Here is a 23327-nt window from a genome sequence, read left to right as displayed (position 1 = left end):
TTCTCGTTCTTGTCGTAAATACCAACAAATGGAAGTTGGCATATTTACAAATATGTTAATAAATTGCTTTTGATGCATTTTTTCGTGATGGAAATCATCGAATAATGCAGTTAGAGCGTATTTTTTTTAATTTGATGAAATGTTTTTATCAAAATTGCTTTTGACGTTTTATGTTGTACGGAAATTTTCATAAATTAAAGTAAAAATTTAAACGTTTTTACTCAAATGTTTTTTTATCATTATTAATTTAATTTTATTGTTTAATTTATTTTTTTTAATTAAAAAAAATATTTTTAAAAAATTATTTTAAAAAAACATATAACTTAAAATTTTATTCAAAGATATTTAAAGAAAATATTTCATTATAAATTTATTGAATAATCTTGAAAATTCTTTTTTATGCGAATATTGATGAAAAATTATTCTAAAGCATTCTTCAAAATAAACTTTTTAAAAATTAAATTAAGTTTTAAAAATAAATTTAAAATATATAAAATCAATTAAAAATGTAATTAACCTAAAAAATATTTTTAATTAAAAATTTAATTTATTAATAGTAATTTTTATTATTTTTTTTAATGTTTATTTATTTTAGTTTTTATAATTTTAAAAAAATCATGGAGCTATTTTAAAAATATAATAAATTGAAAAAAATGAAAAGAGCTTAAAATTTATTTTTCTTTAAATCTTTAAAAAAATTTTTGGTATAAAAATAAAAAAATGAAATAAATTAAATTAAATTTTTTATTTCATTTTATTTAATCATTTTTGTGAAAAATTTTTCAAAAATTGTCTGAATTTAAACAAAATTAAATATTTAAATTTTAATAAATTTCCCAAAAATATATATTGAAACTTTAAATTTTTATTCCTCATGTGTTTTCTTACAAAAATTAACTTTTTTTAAAAAAAATTAAGCTGAAACATGCCTCAACGGAGACTCTTCTCAATGAAGACATCAAAAAGTAAAATTCACCTATAAATTTGTAGAAAATCATGCTCTATGATAACTTTTTAATCCAATCTTGACAGAACATGGATTACATCGAAATTTACGTGAAAAGTTTCTTGTATGTTTGCCAGCGCACAAAATTCGGGTGAGAGAAATAGAGAGAAATCTGATAGTTTGTGAACTATTAAACTTTTGTTGTTCGACAAACAAAGAGCTTCCAGTTTGCTCCATCTCTTAATTAATTTCTTTTGTGATCCTCTTATCGTCGTCCAAACAGTAACTCAAGAGCTTAAAATTATTATCTCGTCTAATTGTTCTGTTTTACATCAAAAACCCTCCTTTTGCTGCTTTCAAGAATCTCTTAAAGCACATTTTATTCAATTTTTAAATACATTTGCATGTCTGTCTATCGTAGAGAATTTTTTTTCCTTTGCTTTGGAAATTTATGTCCTCATACAATGTTGACTCGTTTCACAGTCATTTCAAGTCATGCACTTTTCATGTGAAGAATTCTCGAGATGTGTCGTGCTAGAGTGCGCAAAAAAGCAACTAGCATGTGAAAAAAGACGATTTTTTGCATGAAATTTCCCATTTCGCTTTACTTTACGGTAAATGCATGTGCTTTCCAAAGTGGTATGAATAATAATAAATATTCAATGTCATGCAATGCGACAGGTACGAGTCTAGTCCATTTTCACTCGATTATGTTTATGTTTGTGTGTGACGGTGACACATTTCAGAAAAAGTTACTTGGATGATTTGCAATTTTATTGCCGTAGTCGTCACTTGCATGGGCAAAAATTTGTACCAAAATTAGGTCAAAATCATGAATAAAGAGAATTATGGCGAAAATTTAAAGCTGGACCATGAATGAGGGTATTAAGTTGTTAATTTAGAAAACATAAGCTACTTAATTGGCAAAAATTAATGAAATATGTAGGCTTTTGTACTCTGTGACATTATTATTAAAATAGAGGAATTTTAATCCATTTGAGTTTGAATGGACCTAAAAAATATTCTTAAAATTATTTATTTGAACTTTGAAAAAAAAATTATCAAAGGATTTTTTATTATTTATTTATTAAATTAATTTAATTTTTTTTTAAAGATTTATTTATTTTATTTTATTTTGTTTAATTTATTTTATTATTTATTTATTGAATTAATTTCAAAATACTTAAAGATTTATGAAATAAATTAAAATAAAATATTTCTTTTTGTTTTTTAATTAAATTTTTAGTTAATTAATATTTTACAATTTTTAATTGTTTAAAATGTTTTAAATATTAATTTAATTAATTAAATATATTTTTATTAATCTATTTTGTTCTTTGAAAAAAAATAAATTAAATATTTAATTAAAAAAATTAAAATTAATATGCTTTTATTTTAATTTTTTTAAAGATTAACTTCAATTAATTTAAATTAAAAAAAATTAACTTGAAAAATATTTTTTATTATTTTTAATAATTTTTTAATTAATTAATTTAATTTAAATTGATAATTTTTTAAAAATAAAATATTTTTCATTATTTTTAAATTTAATTATGAATTTAAATTAATTAAATATTTAATTTTATATTTTTATTTAAAAATTCCCCGTTTCATTAATTTTTGGTTCTAACTTAACTGCATTAGAGACCTTTAATTAGCCTCCCAAGGGACTAATTAAAAGTCTCGTTAGTTTCAAAGGAATTAATTTTCCCCCATTTTCCACACCAGAACACAATTTTTTCTCAAATGAAGTCATTTCAAAATAACTCGAAGCAAATTATTATTATTTTGATTATAAAACAACACAAAAACGGACAAATATTTACTTTACAACTCTTTTTTTTTCAATTTTATTGCTCATAGCTCGGCTATCTCTCATTTTTGTTATTATTTTGTATTTTTATGACAGTCGATGATGAGTCGACAAACATCGAAGTTATAAATATAAAAAAAAGTTTCCTCTATCAATAAACCAACGACGACGACGATCAACGTTGATAACTAGTGTGTTGCAAATAATTCAATAATAATAATAATAAACAATAAAACGATGAGAAATGCAAACACGACGAATTCTGATTCATTTATTTTGCCATAAATTATTTCATTAGGCAATGAAGTCAATTAAGAAGACATTAAAAGTGTCACTTTTTTAATTTAAGAAGAAAAAAAATCTTTTTGGTTAATTATTCACGGAAAACGGAATAAGAAATCGCATAAATGTCGTAAGTAATTTAATTGATTTTGCGTAATTTTCTTCTGTTTTTTAGGTTTCTCTCACACACGCCGATCGTCACATTGCCGGGAATTCACTCAAAAGGAAAAGCTTTTAATAAAAGGTTTTATATAATCAAGTCAATTACGTGACTGACGCAAAAAGAAAACATTTTACCGCATTTCCTGTGTGAGTGATTCTTTCGTATTTTTCTCTTGATTTTTGCACAAGCGAACTTTTCGAAAAATAAAATAAAAGGGTGATGATCCGTGCGTGCAGCTCGTCAATTTTAGGTGACTTTGATGTGCAGAACAGCAAAAAAAGTGGCAAGAAAAAATAAAGTTCTGTCAATCAATTAACTTTGTTAAATGAAACGTGCATGAAAAAAGGATACAATCAGTCTGACGGCACTCTTCACGTCATCGTCGTAAAAGGAAGACAAGAAAAAAGAAAAACCCACACACAACTTGTTAAAGTTTATTTTTGTATCGTTGACAACTTGTTGCAGCTCCGTTGGTTGTGTTCGTTTGAAATTGAAACTCTTGCGGTTTCTTCGGTTTCACTTGATTGCTTTAAAGTCTTCTTCTGACGTGTAAGAGGCAGAAAAAGGGATTGAAAGGAAATTTAAATTATATATTTTTTTGCATGTACTTGTGGGTTTGGTAGAAAGAATTTTGCTCGCGGTAAAAAAAAAACTTTTTCAGTCAAAAAATAACCTTTTTTCTTGTAAAAAGGATTAATATGATTTAGAATGGAAATGAATGATTTTTCACAGAAATGCGGTAAAAATCTTATAAAAAATTGTTTTAAAAAAAAAATAAAATCATTCATGTATGAAAAATAATTAATAATAAGAAAAATATAAATAATTGCAAAATTTTTTTTTTGTTTTGAAAAATGATTTAAATTTATTAAAATATTTAAAAAAAATTAAAAATTATTTGAATTAATTAATTTTATTTTTTTAAATATTTAAAAAAATTCAAAATTTTTATTTTAATTTAATTGTTTTATGTTTTTTAATTTTTTTTAATAAAAAATATATTTTTTAATTTTTTTTTAATTCAAAAAAAAAAAAAAAAATAAAAACTAATTAAATTTAAATTTAATAAAAAAATTTAAATTTAATTTAATTATTTTTTTAAAAACTTTATATTTAATTTTTAATGACCAAAAATACAAAAAATTTAAATTTAAAAAAAAAATTATTTTAAAAAAAAATTTTTTTTGAAATATTTTTGAATTATTTTTGACAAAAAACAATTATTTTAAAATACAAAAGTTACCGAAATCAAGAAAAATATGTTTTTTTAACTGATAAAATATCAAAATAATTAAAAAATAAAACTAAATTTATTTTTTTTATTCAAAATTTCTATCTTTTAAGATTTTAATTTCGATAAAAAAAAATTTAATTTGCCTTGAAAATTAAAAATAGAATCTAAATACTTTATCAAAAAAATAAAAATTATTTGAAGTTCATTTCTAAATAATTTTTACTATAATGATACCTATAAATTTTTATTAAATTTAATTTTTTTTCATATATGAAAATTTAAAAAAGCATAAAACACACGCTAATTCACCAGAAAAATAGTAAAAACTTCTGTTTACGTTTTATGCAGAGACTCCAGATTAAAAATAACAAATAGTTTCAATTCACTTCTGGAAAGTGGGTCGTCATTCAAACTGTTTTGATCCACAAACACAATTATTGTTAGACAGGAAAAACTAAGTTAAGCGTCTCTGCACAGCCATTCATTTTACTTTTTCATGCACTAAACGTAAAAAACTATTTTTCAGCGTGGAAATTAAATTTCTGTGTGCGGCGCGTATAGAATTTAAGTGGATTCCACAATGTTTTTCTTCGTACGATTTTTTGCATACATAAATAGATGTTTATTCTGTATTAAACAGGAAGACGCGTGTATCCAATGAAAGCAGAAAAAAAGATGAAATTTACTGCATTTTATTTTTGTTTACTTGTATTTTATTGCGTTTCATGCACACAAGGCAATCATAAAGAGGGTATTATTTTCCCGTTCCGCTATTTCTCGTTTATTTTTTTTTTTTTTTTTGTTTTTCATCGTTGACGACGACGGTTGATGATGATGGAAAATTGTGTCGTTTTTTGCTCTTTTTTTTGTGGTATACATGATCTCCTCATTAATTTTCCTCTCTTTCTCATTCCTCGCTCTAATCGCATTAAAAAAGGATCGTATTCCAAGCACTGCGAGTCATATTTTATTTATTTGCGTCGATAAATGGCGAGCGAAAAAGGCAAGCTTGAAAACCAATACTCGTAAAAACTAGTTTATTACCACATCATCGTCGAATGTGACACACGTGCAGAACATGTGAAGTTAATTTAATTTTTTTTTCGCTCTCGCGAAAGAGTTTCTAATAATAGTTCGAAGTCGTGGCTTGGCATTGAACGGTGATTTGCACTCAATTTTCGCGTTATTTCTCCAATTCTTTACTTTCAAAATAATGACATTCCATTGCTAATTGTTTAAAATAACTCGTCGTAAGTGCATTCCATTCCGCGAACTTGATGCCCGACGAAACAACAACAACACCTGATCAGATTAAAATCAATGTGCTTGAATAATTTCATTAAGAATTTAACTTGATTAGTCAATTGTAAAATAAACATCGATCTGTTTCATTCAATCCGCGATTGATTCTGACGAAAACGAGTAAACAATCCAATTTTTTGCTCGATTTTTTTTTTGTATTGTAAACACAGACACGCGAAATTTATTAAAGTCCTTCAAACGGTTAAAGATCTTTTTTTTTGCTCTAATTGAAAGTTCAAATATCCTGAAGTTTAAATTTAGCAACAAAATTTATGTTTACCGAAGTAAAGGCAAGCGTGAATGAAAATCATGTGAGATCGAATTCCGCAGAAAACGCGATTGTTATTATTTGTTTACCCAAAGAATCGCAAACACACGAGAGTGGCAGTAATAGAATTAACTGATAAACGCTAGCTCATTAATTATTTATAAACATCATCGCATCATCAACAGCATCATCGATGTTCGCGAGTAATTGAATCTTGTAATTAAGTTTTAAACTAAAAATAGAAGACATAAAAAGTATTATGTCAAGAAGTTTTTTACGAGGGAGTTGAAGGGTACTTGAAATTTTATTGGGAAATTATTTGAAAATTTTTATCAGGAGAAGGAGGAGTCTTTTAAAATTTTTTATGTTAATTCTGATGAAATTATTCGATAGAAAAGGAATGAACTTAAAAATTTAAATTTTATTTTATTTTTTTTTATATTTTAATTTAATTTAAATTAAATTTATTTTTAATTTTGTTTTTTATTTTTTTCAAAACTAAAAAACAAATAACGTTTATTTGAATTTAAAAAAATATTTGAATCAGCAAAAAGCGATTTACAAATTTTTAACGGTAATTTTTTGAATTGACATTTACAAATTAAAAAAAATGTTTTGAAAATTGACAAAATTTTGAAAATATCGCTTATTTAAATTAATAAAAAAAATTGAATCAAAGAGTCAATTTTTAAATTTTAACGGCAAAATTTTTAAATTGACATTAGTGATTTTATTTTAAATAAAGACTTTAATAGTTAAAAAATTTTTGAATATAAAAAAATAATAAAAAAAAATTTTGAATAAGCAAAATGCGATTTACAAATTTTTAATATTTTTTTTTAAATTGACATTTGCTTCATTTTTTGATGTTTTAAAATTTAAAAAATTTATGGATAAAATTTATCTCACAATTTTTTTAATTTATAATTTAATAATTTTAATTTTAAAGTTAAGTTTTCATTAAAATTGAGAATCATAAAAATTATTAAAAATTTCTCAATTTTTTGAAATGACATTTTAAACATTTTTGTAATGTTTTTAAAGAATTTTAATAAAAAATAATTCAATAAAAAAATCAAATCCTTTTATCAAAACTCAACATTTTTCAAATTCGTTTATGTAATAACTTTTACCCTCTCACGATTCATATTTGATCAAAATTCATCAATTCAAGATCAAAAGTCTTCTTCTAAAATATAACAAGCAATACTACATACTTCAAAGGGTAAAGCTCTTATGAATCTCTTATCTGCTTACAAGAAATCAATAATATTATAACTGATTTTAATGTAAAATCTTTTTTTTTGCCAAAGTTGCTTATATTTATCGTAAGCTGGCTCAAAACAAAGTAAAATTGAATGTATGTCTTTATTCCCACATTACAACAATGCACAAAGCAAGACAAACACTCTGACAAAATAAAAATCTATAATAACAATAAATAAGCCATTTTACATGTTGTTCCACTTCACAGAATTCCGAATGCTATTTTATTGAAAACTAAAAATAATAAAACCTTTATCATGATTATTTTTATTATTTTTTGGCTTTATTTACGTTTGCTTATTTTTATGAACCACAAGCAAATTATTACACTTTTTGAAGGGCATATTTTTCAACTTTTTTTACATTGTTCACGTATTTTTTTCACTTCTTTTTAAAAAAATAAATAAATATTTTTTTTTATTTATTTTTTTTAATATAATAACAACGAACAACACGAGTAAACAAATTTTTGACCGTTCCGAATTTACATATTTTCATTCATTTTTGATAAGGAGCGATATGTTTATTTGAAAACGGCATGACAGGTATTAAATTTGTTTATTTTATTATTTTTCAATAACAACAGCTTAGCGAGTGACGAGAGTCACCGCTGCCGGCATGCATAACAAAAATAAATTCAATGTGCCATCCGCATATTATTTAATTCAATTCTATTATTAGTCAAGCGAAAACCCGAGAGAGAGAGAAAAAAAAAATAATATATAATTGCGTGTGATGTGATAAATTGAATAATGATGGTTGAACATTATAATGTGTATCATCCATCCATTTATTGAGTACCTACTATCCGTACCGCAGAATGACAAACCGCAGCGACAATGTTTTTTTTCGTATATTTTATTTTGATTTGGGTCTCAATTCAATTTTCAAGTTGTTTATTTTAGAGATAGACTGATATGTTGTCAAGTTACCATTTTTTTTGATAAATAATGAAAGAAAAGCGGGATATTTTGGGATGGAGACGCCTTGTTATTTATTTATTATTTTTTTTTGTGAAAAAATAAATTCTCACAATTTTTTTTTCAAGTAAATTAAGCCAAAAAATTTAAAAATTTTCAATAAAGGTAAATTATTTTTAGTTTTAATATCTAATCTATTTAAAATTAATTTAATTTAAAAAAAAATTTGAATTTTAAAAAAATCTTGAATTTAAAAAAAAAATAAAATTAATTAAAAAATAAGTAAAAGCAAATCTGTGGAAAAATTTTTATTTAATTTTTTCTTACTAATTAAATAATTAGTAAAAAATAAAATTGTATAATTTCTATTAATTTTATAAAAAAAAAATATTAAAAAAAAATTATTAAAAATATAATTGTTGAAAAACAAAATAATAACTTTTTTTTAACAAAAAAAAAAATATTTAAAAAAATTAATTTTCTAAAAGTAAAAATTTGATCAAAAAACTAGCATTATTATAATTATTATTTTTATTTTTTTTATAAATTAAAAGTTAAAAAATTTATAGAAAAAATTATTAAAAAAATTTTTGATCATATTTTAACAAATTTTTTTCTGATTTTCAGTAAAAAATAATTAAAAAATTTTTTTTTCAAAATTTAAAAAAAATAATAATAATAAATATATATCAAACATCGCAAAAATTTGCAAAACACAAAATTTTCACAATTCGTCACAAAAATATCAATTCAGTCAATTTTCTGTCCAATTACCGTCGGATCCTCTCATTTTCAAGATAGGTCACGATTTTATTAACCTCGAATACCGAATAGTGGATACAAAATATTACAATAGTCATTAAATTTATTTGTTTGTATAAAAAAAATAAATGTGAAAGAAATTTCAAATCATATCGATATCCAATCAATTTCAATGAAGAAAAAACTTCTCCTACGCCTTTTTTTTATTTTCAATTCAATTTACGATTCTTGTCTGATTGAAAAAAAAAATTATTTGAAGACCTTTGCGAGGCAAAAGTTGCGTGCGATGGACAAATGGAGGTTGGTTAGGTCGGATATTGCCCCAATCAAAAATTGAATTCCATACCGAAAAGTAAGTAATATCTAGTTCTAGCATGTTCCATCAATAAAAGACGAGATGATATTTTCTACTTTTTTTTTAAGAAATTTAATTAAGAATGGTTTTATATCACTTTTTTATAACAGCAGCCGCAACAACAACAACAACACGTCGCATCAAGTCATATCATATTATTTTTCTATGGAAGAGAAACCTTCTTACAAAGTTTTAATTCAATTTGTTAAGTTTGCTTTTCTACCTTTTTTCTGCTTTTTCCACAAAAGTTCATTCTACCGATTTTTATCTGCTGCGAACAAAAGCACGTCGACAGACCACAAAGTTGCCTCAATTCTATTGAGATGATGCTCTTCTGCCTTTAGCAAACTTATTATTTTTACGGATAAACATGTTGCCATTTTTTTACGTCTTTTGCGTCTCTTTTACAACTTTAATGAATAAAACACGTGTTTATTTTTTTTAATCGTGCTACTTCATTTTCTCTCGAGCGACTGGCTTGGAAAATATTTTAATGTTTATTAATGATCAATTTCTATTTAAATTTTTATTTTTTTATTTTATGACGACGACGAGGAAAAAATTTTTTTAAATTAATGTCAAGGATGCCAATTTTTTGACAGGTGTCACAAAATGACGCGCCGTCTAATTATTTTTTTTTCTGATCACCCATCACGTCACGTCACGATCTCGCGTCATTTTAATTGACTTCCGTGCCAAGAGAAATCATTCTAATTACGTGGAGGCGCCTCGTAATTATTTTTAAAACACTTCGACGTTGATCTCTTGTCAATTTTCATGGCGCAGTGAATCACCGATCATCATCATCATTAAATATTGACAAGACAACGACGACGAACGATGAATGAACGTAGAGACAAAATTGACCGGGACCGATCGTAAAACACTTTTATAGACTCACATGTCATTGCGGCACATTATAAAATTGATGAGAGTTCGTAAAAACGAGAACATTGTGCGTTGGCTTCATTATTATCATTATTATACGGCGCGCTGTTTATTCATTATTGTATGAATTAATCGAAACAAGCAAAAAAAATAACCTGTCGTTAACAATAAACTTTTTTTTCTCTCTCTTGTTATTGCCGTCAATGAAAGAATTATCTTGGATAATTTTCAACTTTTTTTTTCATCGAACCTTTTGCCATTCGATATATTATTAATATGCGAGAATATGTGAGAGAGAGCGATGATGACGTTGATGTGATGCTACGTAAGTGACCTGTAACCTACAACAGGCAAAAAAAATGTAGAAATCGATTTACGTGTGGAGTAAATAAATTTTTATGATGAAAAAGAGGAAAATTATTCGCAAAACTCTGAAGAGTATTATCTGGTGTTATCTGAATTCCTTTAATAAAAAAAGAGATAGGTTTATGGACAAAACGATTAATGGAAAAGAAGATTAAATGGAAATGTTGGTGAGTGGATTTCTCGGGAAATATGTAAGTTGAAGTCTTATGGGGAATTTGTAGTTTTTGTTTGATTTTTTTTTTATTTTTTTACATGTTCGTGATTGAACAAAAAAAAATAAAAAAAAGTCATTTGAGGATAAATTTTTTTATTAATTAATTTTTTTTTATTTAAATATTTTTTAGAATTATTTTATTTTTATGTCAAAAATTTTGTTTTATTTGTTTATTTTGAATTTTATTTTAAAAAAAATACTTTAATTCAAAATAAAATTTAATGCTTTAGGTTAAAAATAAGTAAAAATTAAGGACTTTTACTTAAAAGTCAAAAGTAAATGCTCATCAAGTACATTTACTTTTTCTTAAGTCAAGCTCTTAAGTCAATTAAGTCAAAATAAATAACTGAATTTTTTCCAAAATGTTTAATTTTTCCTTAAAAAATCTTTAATTAATTTTCATGTTTTCCTCAGAGACTTAATTTTGGCAAAAAAAAATTTTTTTTTACTTAAAAATAATGATATTTTTAGAAAATTATTTTTTTTATTTTTGACTTAATTGACTTAACATTTCGACTTAAGAAAATTTTTCAACTTTTATTTTTGACTTCTAAGCGAGGACTTTTTCGAAGTTTGACTTATTCTTGACCTAAAACATTAAGTTTTCCTTGAATTAAAAATTTAAAAAAAAAATTTAAATTTAAAATTTAAACTTTCTTAAGTTAAGCTTAAGTTAAATTTTTAAATACTTTCCTTTAATAATTTAATTTTCTTTAATTAATTTTTACAAAAATAAAAATTTAAAAAATATAAAATAACCACTTCAAAAATAAATTTTTATTGAAAAAAAATGTAAAAAAAGTTCCGAAGTAAAAAACTTTGAAGAAAAACTAAAAAAAATATATATTTTTTTTATAAAAATTTGGTTAATTTTCACCTTTTTAAAACTCCCGAAAGCTAAAATTCATTAAATTTACTGACTACATCGATCAATGAGAACTTAATTCGAAGTAAAGTAAAAACTTTGCCCACAGGGAGTTGCCTGGAATTAGAAAACTTTCCTAATAACACACTTTCTACATACAAACTTTCTTCCTTCCTAACCAAACCTCCTTGCACGTAAAAAAAAGTGTTTTTTCGGTCATAAATGTCACATCTTCACTTTAATCACATTATCACTCCATAACTCGGCGATATCTCTCGCACATCCGTACAAAGCCGCCACCCTTTTTATTATCATCACAGTCTCTATCTTGTCTTTTTTGCCTTTAAACAACATGAGCGATAAGAAAAAGTTATGATGACACGATGATAAACTTTTTTAATAAGTTAATAATTTTTCTTCTTTTGTGGTAGTGAGATTATATCAGTTAAGCATGATGTCTCGCTATCGCCATGTCCGATCATGATTAAAATAATTAATATTTCTGTCATCTTTCGCCGCCGGTACAAAGACAAAAAAAAAATCCGTGAATCGATAACTCCCATAAATTTTCCTTCATTATTTCCGAATGAATTGGATTTTTTTGCAAATTAACTGCCTATGAGGTAATGAGCTTCTTATTCAATAGCGACAGTAATTCATATCTCAACAATTCTCACAAACGTACGATGATGTTCCGGTAGCAGTGATAAAATAAAATTATGAGTGTGACAACGCGTTTTATGACTTCTGAGCCAACTAACACACATGCTAAATGGGTGTATGTGACAAACACAACGTGAAGAGGTATTTCAATGCCATCCAACACTCGAAAGCTCGCAAAGAGATGTTGTAATGAGATGAATTGTGGCGTTTGTGTCGTCGTTAATCACGTTTAATTTTTGTTTTAGTTACTTTCATCTGGTTTGAACGTGTGTGGTGAAAAAGTTTTTTTTTCTTGCTTCTGATGAACGCGAAACGTACGAATGAATCATCAAGTGTAGTGCGCGATTCATGTGATACGCGGGTTTTTGTTGTTTGCTTAGCTGATTATGAGACTTAATTGCTTTTTACGAATTATCACAAAGCTATAGAAATGAAACCTTTGAACCCTTTTTTACGAGTCACTGCGCTTTAGTTTTGCGCCATTCTTATTCAAAGTACCGCGAAAACTATGCAAGAAAAGTTTGTGGGAGTTGTACCATAGTTCAGCATAAGGACGTTATAAATTTGAAAAGTGTTTCATATCTTATTTTATTAAGCTTTTAAAAATTGAAAAATTATTTTAAAACTATGTTTAATTCTTTGGACTGAAAAACGGGTCAGTTACCCCTTGGTTAACCCTTCGGTTTTTAATTTAACCCTTTAAGTTAGTTTTGAAACTCCAAATGGATTAACTTACCTCTTCAAGGAATTATTTTGACTCATTAAAATGTTAACTAAAATCCATCAAAAATTTGTCAAGTACAGACCGAAAAAAATACCCCTTCTGAGGTTAATTGGTATCCTTTAAAGAACTATTAAGAGATTATTTTTTTTTTGGTCTGTGTATGAAAAATTTCCAATGGGTTTAAATTACCCTCTTAAGGAGTCAAAATTAATTCTTTCAATAAAGGAATGAGAAAACTCACTTAAGGTTTTAAACTAACTGCCGAGTAGTTAAGTCGAAGTTAAGTGATCCGAAGGATAATTCAGAAAGAAAGTCTTCTCAGCCTATGGTTATTAACTCAAGTTTCCATGATTAAATATGATGTCAATGCTGGTCCGCATAATGAAGCTGATGATGTTAAAGATAGTTTTTAATATGACTTGAACATTTTTGGTTCAGATAAGTTGTTTCGATGAAAACAAAAGAGAAATAACAGTCGTAGGAGCTTCTCAATGTCCCCCGTTTCAACGTTTTTTTGAATTCGTGAGCGATTTTGGCTTCAGACTAAAAACTTTGTCGAGAATCTCAGATGTAGATAAGACTTTTATTCTTTCATAAAGGTTTTTTCCGCCATAGACTGCAAGAAGTTTAGCAATTTCGAGTTTATTATTAATTTGTTTCATTTCACAAGAGACCTCGAGTCTTTTAAGATAATTTTCTATACTTTCATCTTCACAATAGTTGCTAATTATAATAAATACATTAGGACATAAAAAAAGTGATTTTTAATGATTACCTTTATAAAATTTGAAAATCGCTTCTTCGCTAATTCAAACTATATATAATATCGTTCATCACACATGAAACATTTTCAGTAATTGCATCAGCCCAGCCCGTTATTCACTTCAATGTCACAGTTGTTAATCCTTTCATGTAATTGCGAGGGAAATATTGTGGATGTGTTTTGTGGCTCGTGTGCCGTGATTTCATTCACAAAAAAAATGCTCTTCTGTAATAATTTACAATAATAATTTTAACACAATTATTAACGATGTGTGAAAACAACACATTATAAACTTTCGTGGTTATTTATGGTGGTTTTAACTAGTTTATGAAATTGTTTAATTAATGTTTGCCAAGTGACTTTTTTGGCTGGAGCTTGTTCATTGTCGCACATTTATCATTTTTTAAGGGAGACTCGAGATCAATAAATCACAGTTTTTATGTTTTTATTGCTGTTCTGTTGTTTACTGCTGCAAGGCCTCGTTTTTTTTTTGATTCCCAATTAATGAAAAATGTAACGAATTCTCTCACGAAATTACATGCCACTGGTAGCTGGTAGCTCGTAGGTGTTAATAAGCAATTTTAAGTCATTCGCAGGTGTGGAATAGTCAATAGAAGTAATTTAATACTCCGATAAAATCTTTTTGATTTTTTTTTTCTGTGTAAAAATAACTCAATTTATGAATGAAATAACGAGAGAAAAATTCGTTTTAAGGTCTTGTCATGTGCACAAAAGTTGTTTATCTTATCGCAAATTTTTCAGTTTCAAAAAAAAATGATTCTAAAGCAAATAAATAGAGCGAAAAATGGAACTACCTACTTCTGTGTCGACTACTGGCGAGTTTGCGTCACAATTGTGCAAATATATTCCGTGAAAGAACGTGACTCAAGTGACTAAATTACATCACCGATTTATAGCTCAAAACAGGAACTTTCGCAGCAAATTACTTTTTATCGCTTTTTATGTTCAAAAATTGCTGTAACATAAAACAAAGATAAAGAAAATGAAAAAGAGAGACAAAAAAGCTGAAAAATGAATCTTATCAGTGTCACTTTTCTCTCTCTTTGGGAGAACGCCAAATATTTACTCTAATTGTTCACAGTTGACGTCGCAGACTCACTTTTGAGTGTAAATTTATGATAATTAAGCAAAAAGTGCAATTTCATCAGAAATCGTTCATTGCAGATATCGATCCGTAAAGCGGAGAAGAAAAAATTCTTCGCCTCAAGCGAGATTTGTAATGCTAAATAAAATCAAATAATCAGCACAAACATGCCGATTATGAACGTTCTATAAATTTATTTACATAAATTTTAAATTTTCTGCTCAAAGCAGTTCGTCTCGCAGCAAGCTCGGAAATGATTTGCACACCAAGAAGCAGAAAAACTGAATCCAATTTTTCGTGTCAATTAAAATTTTGATTTAAAGTTTTCGTGCTGCGCCGCGAGCGAACAAATAAACAACCGTCTCACAGAAAAAAAAGTAATTAAATCTCACAAAGATGACTCGAAATGTAATTCGGAAACTTTTCTACCTTTTTCCTTTTTTTCTCTTCTTTTTTTCGTAATTTATTTCATTACCTTCTGTTTCCATCGCGTGGCATCTGCAATTCTGACATTTTATTCTGACGAGAGAGACAAAGCAACAACAACAACACAAATATTTGTCTTGCTCAAACAACAACCGACGATGACAAATTTTTATGTAACTTTTTCTTTCTCTGTGTGTGGAAATATTTACAAAAAATTTTCTGTAAATTCGAGCTAATTTGGTTACTCGTTGCTTGCTGTTGTGCTTGTTACAATTCGGCGGAGTCGAATTTGATTTAAAAAGTTTTTAATCAGAATAAACAAAAATATTTGGATTGAGATGGCGCGACTGTATGAATGCGAAATGACAAAAAATGAATAAAAAGTTGGAATAAAAATCAAACATTTTGAATAATTTCTTTTGAGAAATATTTGAAAATGGTTAAAAATTCATATGCAAAGTCGTCTTGCTCTTGAATAAATATTAGGTAAGTTGTCTAATGTTCATCGCGACGAGTAGAAGAAAAATTGTAAAAGGATCAATTTATCTTTATCTATTTAAGGATTTTTAATGTGTCTGGATGAAAATTTGTAAAATGTGAAAAATTAAAGTTCTGTTAACAAAAAAAAAATATAAAATACGAAAAATATCAAAAGCAGATATTTTTTATTTTTCTATGGCAAAAGATTTTTTACGAGTTTTAAATATTCAATGGGATTAAAAACAAAAAAATTTTTATCAAGAAGCTTAAGATTTTTTTATTTAAATTATTTTTTTTTATTTTCTAAATTAGGTAATTTGTTTTTTTTTATAATTTAATTATTTATTTATTTTTATTTTATTTTTTTATTTATTTATTTTTTATTATTTTTTTTTTTGATCAAAGAAATATTCAAATATTTATTTTTGATTTTCTTTAAAAAAAATTTCTTAAATTAATTATTTTTAAAAATTAAAAAAATAAATATTTTAATTTAAAAAAAAAATAAAATTAAGTTAAAAAATCAAAAAAATAACTTGAATTATTTTTTTTTAAAGATAATAAATTTTTAAAATAATACTGAAAAAAATTATTTATATTAAATTTAAAAAAATAATAAAAAAGTTTATTATTAAAAAAAATTATTATTATTTTTTTTAAAAAATCATTAAAATTTATTTAAATTAAAATTTATTTTATTTAAATTTATTAAAAAAAAATAAATTTTATATATTTGACTTGATAATAAGCTATTTTTTCCATATTTTATAATTTTTTATTACAATTTTTTTTCTTAAAATAAATTTTTTATATTTTTCTTACGTCAATTATTTAAATATAAATCTTGAAAGTTTTGACACACAAAATTAACTTCCAAAACACTCTAGCCATTTTTTCGTGCAACTCCTTCACTCTTAACAACTTCTAAGAATAACCTTTTTGTCTAAAATACTTTTTTTTTGCTCACTCACTCATGATATTTACCTTCTTGTTGACTTTAGAATTTCTTCGTATTTTCTAACATTTATCTACAATAAATAACAAAAAAAAAATATTCCTAGAATTTTTTTTTTACTTGAACATTTTTTTTTATTTTTCATTGTTATTGTCGACGTGAAACAGTACACGAATATAAAAAAAGCCGTAAAAGAGAAAAGTTATTGAATAACTCAATTAATTTAAGTGTTTGTGTTTGTCGTACAATTGAGAAAATAGGCGTCTAATGTCATAATAATGGAAAAATTATGAGTGAAAAATATAATTGGTGTTAACGTTTAATACTAAAAAAAAAATTTCTACGAGTAAAAAAAAGTTTGTTTCTGACGTTTTTCGCTCTCCTTCTCGTCGTGATAACGCGAGAAAAAATGATGATGAAGAAAAAGTGGGTGTCTATAAAAATAACAATAAAACGAGTAAATGATAAGAAAAAACAAACAAATAAACAATGAAAATTAGTAAGAATTGCCAAGTTAACGAGAAGAATCGTGTGATGAACGAACAAGAAAAAAAAGTTCGTGAACACAATTAACACTATTGTTGCTGATGAAAACGAGAAAAAAATAGAAATACAAGTCAATAAGTTCTCATCTGCTCTCACACGCCCTGTTCCAATATTTACTTTTACGATAAACGCTCGTAAATATTTCATTTCTATCTTTAGCTTGGGCCACGTCGAACACCGAACAAAAGAAAAAAGTGCGAATTAGTGACGAAATTTGTGTTTAGTTCACTTACTTTACGAAATGCAAAACAAAAAAAGATTTATTTTCTGCACCAAGTAAACATGACACAACGACGATAATGAAATTTGTGTGCGGAAAGAGAAACATTGACATTGAATTAGGAAAATGTTGGAAGAAGTTGTTGTTGTTGTCGTTATATCATAATAAAAAATAAAATATAAAAGTGGCTTGTTGTTATGCGAGAAAAATCCTCTTTGAATTTGCTTTGAATACATTTTTAGACGTTCTTGATGTTTTTCTTCTTGAGCGGCAAAACAATTGTTTGTATGCAAAGTTGATACTATAAAACGTAATGGAAAGGAAAATTGTTGGCATTCTCGAAAAAGAAAACGTTAATAGAAAAATGTTTTTCATTTTTTCTTGGAAAATTGGAAATTGCGTTAAAAAAATAAAGAAAATCTCCTGTAGAAGCAAAAAAAAATAATATTAAAAAATTCATACAAAAAAAAATTATGGTTTTTCCTAATTTTTTAATTTTTATTAAAATCCTAAATAAATATTTATTGGCGCCAATTTTAAATATTTATTTTTTTTTAATTTTAAATATATTTTTTTTATTTATTAAATTATTTAAATTTTAACATTATAAATAATTTAATTATAAATCATTTAAAAATTTTAATAATTAATTTATTTTTAATTTAATTTAAATTTAATTATTTTAAATAAAATATAATATATTTTTTTTTATTTATTTAATTAATAATTAATTAAATTTCAACATCAATAATTTGAACATTGAATAAAAAATTATTTTTTTTTTAATTAATTATTTTTAATAAAATTAAATAATTTTATTAATAAAAAATCATAAATCATTTAATAATTTTTAAAATTTTAATAATTAATTTATTTTTAATTATTTTAAATAAAATAAAATAATTTTTTTAATTCATTTAATTAATAATTAATTAAATTTCAACAGCGATAGCTTGAAATTGAACAAAAAATACGGATTTTTTTAAAAGTGTCTTTTTAATAAAATTTAACATTTTATTAAATTTTAAATTTATTTAAATTAATTTTAATTTTTTAATAAATAATGAAATTTTAACATTCTCCAAACTTTAATAAATTCTTAAATAAATTATTAAAAAAAATAATATAAAATAAAAATTTATTGATAAAAATTAAAATAAATTTTTTCTTGTAAAAAATTGACAAAAAATAATTAATTAAAAGAAAAAAAAATAATTTATCAATATTTTTGTCAAAATTAAATGAAAAATAATTTATTATAAAAATGAACATCTGGTTAAACAATTTATACGAAATTGTTGTTATTTCAAGAAATTTATTCTCTTTTAAGTCCTTGCCAAAAATTTCACAAAATTTAACGATAAACGCTTTAATGACTGTTTTCACAAATAAATGGAAGCCCTTTGCCATGAAAATTGAGTTCAAGACTGCCTGAACAATAAATTCTAATAATAAATACTAATAATAAGGAAGCATTATAATCGAATTTGTGGCACGAGCCAACAAAATATTTATATTAAATTCTCTTGCAGGTAAGAAAAAAAGCATTAAGGAATGATAAATTTTTTCCCTTCTTCATTTTTTCATTTCTTTCAATAAATAAATAGGTAACGGAAAGAAGTGTTAATTGACCTTGAACTCATTTCCTTATCGTTTCTATCCATCTATTTATCCACTAAAAACGGGTATTTGGAAGACAATTTATACTTAAGACTCGACGACGACGACGACGAAGAAAGCGGTAAGTACAGGACTCTTTTTTATTATTCATATTTACCCTACATAATTTATCATTTTTACCGTGGTAGCTTACCACGCGACGTGCAGACAAAAAGATAAATTACTCAGCGAACGACTGGTCTTTTGTAAATCATCGTCATGAATAGAAAAACGAAGAAGGAGGAAAAACTAACAATGAAAAGATATTATTATCCAACAACAACTTTCTTACGTGGATTAGATCATTCCAGCAACACACGAGTAAAATGACATCTGCTTCTCTCTCGATTATTATCTAACATATTTTTTTCTTCATCCATTCATCACGACGATTAAAAAACATCCCGTGCAACTCCCACTCAAATGATTTATTATCTGACAATTTCAGCTATTTTCTAAAACATTTTTTCCATGACCGGCACCTTTTCGCTCAATTAACGGAAAATGTTTCGCCAACTCAGCATTCATTATTCCTCTTAGTCCAAACCAAGCAAGCAGTAGTAGTTCATTCACTCGAAAAGTCGAGAAATATGCAAAACGACACGATTCAAAATATAAACTCTTGCCAACTAATATTAATTATATTCAAAGGAATGTCGAGAGATACGGTGTTTAGAATCAAATTTCGTATTTTTGTCTCGGTATTTCTCGAATTACGTTCAGCAAAAAAAAAACAAAACACTAATAGGTGTCATTTTGTTACATCTGTTGAAAAAAATGGCAAATAATGAACTCACCTCTGACATTTTTTTTGTTTATTCCTGAAAAATTTCCTTTTTTTATAGGAAAATGTTAGGCGATGATGTTTTTTGCTGCTAATTAGTTGTAAACAATAAACACTTTTTTTTTTATTCACAATAATTTGTGTGAATTGATCTACTCGATTAGTTGCCTTTTTTGAACGTTATAATTTTTTTATTATTTTTTTTTTTATGAAATTAAATTTATTTAGACATTTGCTTTATTTTTTACATGTTGTTTACACTCAAGCAGTCACTTGCACTTTTTTTAACATTAATTTTCTGTTTTTTTTCACATTTTATCTTGTATTACAACAACAACATTTTTTTTACCTGTAACGAAAATTTAAGAACATGAATATTAATTTTTTCTATTCGTGAGAATTGTTCTTTGGATTTTTTTTTCTTAATTGGATTTGTAACTTGTTAAGCTTCTCTTAAACAGCCGAGACACAGTAGTGACGACGTAATATAGTCTTGTAAGGAGAAAAACGCATGTTCAACATGACATAATTTTATGCATTAGAGACTTGATTTTTTTTTTCTAACCAAATTAGGTAAAAAAAATATGATTGCCGCAAAACGTGAGTTAATGTCGGTGATTCGAAGCAAATTATAACGAGTTTTTTTTTTGTTATCTGTGAGTAATAATGTCAGTACCAGCGCTCGGATTGCGTTGAAGTAGATGAATGTTTTACAAGTTGATGAATCAATTGAATTGTTTTTGTGCCGGGTTTTTCGTTGGGATTTTTTTCGCAATGAGCTTACAGGGAGTTTAATTGATTTATGCAATGTTTTTCTTTGTTTTTATTCTATTAAAGAATCCCAAGTAAAAATTTGGTTTGCATAGTTTTATATTTTAGATTATTTAGTGTTTAGATAACTTAGAAATTGACTTAAATTTTAATTTGTAAAAAAAAATTTTTTTAATTTTTTAATATTAAATTAAAACTTTTGACTCGATATTAATTATTTTTTTGATACTTGAATAAGTGTTTTTAATTCAAAAACATAAAAATTTAAATAAATTTCTAAAAATTAATAAGGAAAACAAATATTTTTCGCAAAAAAGGTAGAATAGTGAAATATTAATTTAATTTTTTTCTTTTTTTTCATTTTTTAATAAAAAAAAAATTAGTTTAAATATTTTTTCACTTTTACTCAGGTATATATTAAAAATATTTTTAATTTTTATTTTTTAGAAATTTTATTTTTTAATTTTATTTTAATTTTAATACTTTTAATTTTTTTTTTACTTTTTTTAATTTTTAATAAAATACCTTTGAATAAATATGAAATAGGTACCTATTTTTAATTAATTATTTAAAATTTTATTCTAATAATTTTTTTAATACTTTAAATAATTTTTTTTCATTAACGATTTTGTGTAAAATTATTGATCATTACTTAAATTATTTTTTTTAAATTTATTAAATAATTTAATTCATTTAATTATTATTTATTTTTTTTTATTCAATCTTTGGCTTTTCGACCAAAGTTTGTGAAAAAATTTGATTTTTTTTAATTTTATAGATTATTATTATTTTTTATTTATTTATTTTATTTTATTTTTTTATTTTTTTTTTTTTTTTGAATTTAAAAAATTAAAATTAATTTCATCAATGAGTTAAAGTCAAATAATTTCTTAAAAATTAAAAAAAAAATTTATTGAAAATTTTCATACTTTTAATTTTCAAAACTAAAAAAATAAAAAAAAAATAAATCGAATATTTAAAAAAAAAATGTGAAAAATCAAATAAACCCACTGTATCAAATAATTACATTCAACTATTATATGACAAACAAGTACACAAAGAAAAGGACATCCTTTCCGATATTTACTAATAATAAATCATAATCAAGAATCAATCAATGTAAAGAAAAAAAAATGAGAATTATGTTTGCTTACAAATGACTCGCTTTAGCCGCCAAATATTGACATTGAAAGCAACAATTCGTTAATTTTTCGTTCCTTTTTACTCGGTGTACTTGTGTCACTGCTCTCTGTTGTTTATATTGATCAACAATAAATAATAATTGCGAATATTGTACCATTATTATTTATTATTTTAGTGCAAAGTCATCCAACTTATTTTTAGCTTGCTAGAAGGCGTTGTTGTTGGTTTGTTGGTCTAGCACGGAAATTATAATTTAACAATAAAATGTTGTCAGTTGCTATTAGTGTCTATCAAATAATGTGCTAAGCAACCAAAATCTACAAATATTGTGTTTGGCAAAGAAAATTTTCTAGATTTTTAATTATTATAAATTTATTTTCGTTTTTTTTTTCAATTTATTTTTATTTAAAAAAAAAATATTTTTTATAAAAAAGACAAAATTTAATATAAATCAGCTTTAATTATAATTTAAAATTGGGTCACAAAAAATACAATTAAAGGCTTTGTTGAACAACAACAAAAAAAACTTGTAAAAAAATCTCAAAGCAACAATTTCGTATAAATATTTAATTTCTTAATCATCATTATACCGAAAGTTTGCTAAAAAAATTTTTGAAAAAATAACCAGGCGCTTCCCACTTACTACAAAAAGTTCATGTTCGTGCAAAAAATAAATTAACACTTTTTGAATGTTATTATTTTATTATATTTTATTGAGCGAACATTAATAACAATAATAATCGACTGTCGAAAAATTTTATCTTGCCAGACACTCGCTAAGTAAGTAGTTTACAAATATATCGCGTCGTATAGTGACAATTACGAAGGTAAACTGCGATACATTTATAAATCTATCAACGTGTGATAAAAAAAAAAGAAAAAAAAATTAAAAGGAATTTTTTTTTTAAAAAAAATCTCAACTTTTATTACTATTATTATTATTTAACTTGCAAGGTAGTAATTTTTGTCATTTTCTACTTTTCTTTCGGTTTATTATTATTATTCTCACATGTCACAAAAATATGAAAGAGAAACATACTTGACTCTGTGTAATTTATTATTTATCTGCTTCCACTGTCATTGTCATTTTATTATTATGAACATACACAAGAAGAATTTAATTATTATTATTATTTATTATTTTCACTGTAAAAATTATTATCTTGTCAGTTATGGGGTTGCTCTTGTGTTCCTTTTATTTATTTATTTTTTTTTTCACTTTAAATCTTAATCATCATCATCATTGACCAGACTAAAATTATTTATTATTGTTACAATTACATTGCAGAATTTACTGGAAAAAAATAATAATCTTGATTTAATATTTTTTTTAATGTAATATTTTAAATAAATATACAGATTGTGTCGTGGAAGAGACATTTAATATTTATTGTTGCATTTCGTATCATTGTATAAATAAAACACGAGAGTGAGGATGTAAATG

The 23327-nt window shown here is 24.6% G+C and overlaps 1 protein-coding gene across 2 annotated transcripts in view; it reads right to left on the bottom strand.

Annotated features, from left to right (window-relative positions):
- LOC134833292 (adenylate cyclase type 9) overlaps positions 1-22959 on the bottom strand; it is a 51759-nt gene extending 28800 nt beyond the window's left edge. Inside the window, exon 1 of one of the 2 annotated variants that reach the window (XM_063847577.1) lies at positions 22923-22959. Coding sequence is in view for 1 of the 2 variants with exons in the window: in XM_063847568.1 (XP_063703638.1) it covers positions 19983-19991 (9 nt within the window). In the remaining variant the exon portion in view is untranslated. Of the gene's footprint in view, positions 1-19982; positions 20202-22922 lie in introns of those variants that run through there. The other variant, XM_063847568.1, reaches the window with a different exon arrangement.
- Between the last annotated feature and the right edge of the window lie 368 nt (positions 22960-23327).

The sequence above is a fragment of the Culicoides brevitarsis genome, chromosome 1, assembly GCF_036172545.1.
Source record: "Culicoides brevitarsis isolate CSIRO-B50_1 chromosome 1, AGI_CSIRO_Cbre_v1, whole genome shotgun sequence".
In the NCBI taxonomy this organism is placed as follows: domain Eukaryota; kingdom Metazoa; phylum Arthropoda; class Insecta; order Diptera; family Ceratopogonidae; genus Culicoides; species Culicoides brevitarsis.
The sequence above is the reverse complement of the archived record's forward strand: the minus strand, read 5'-3'. Positions and strand labels throughout refer to the sequence as shown.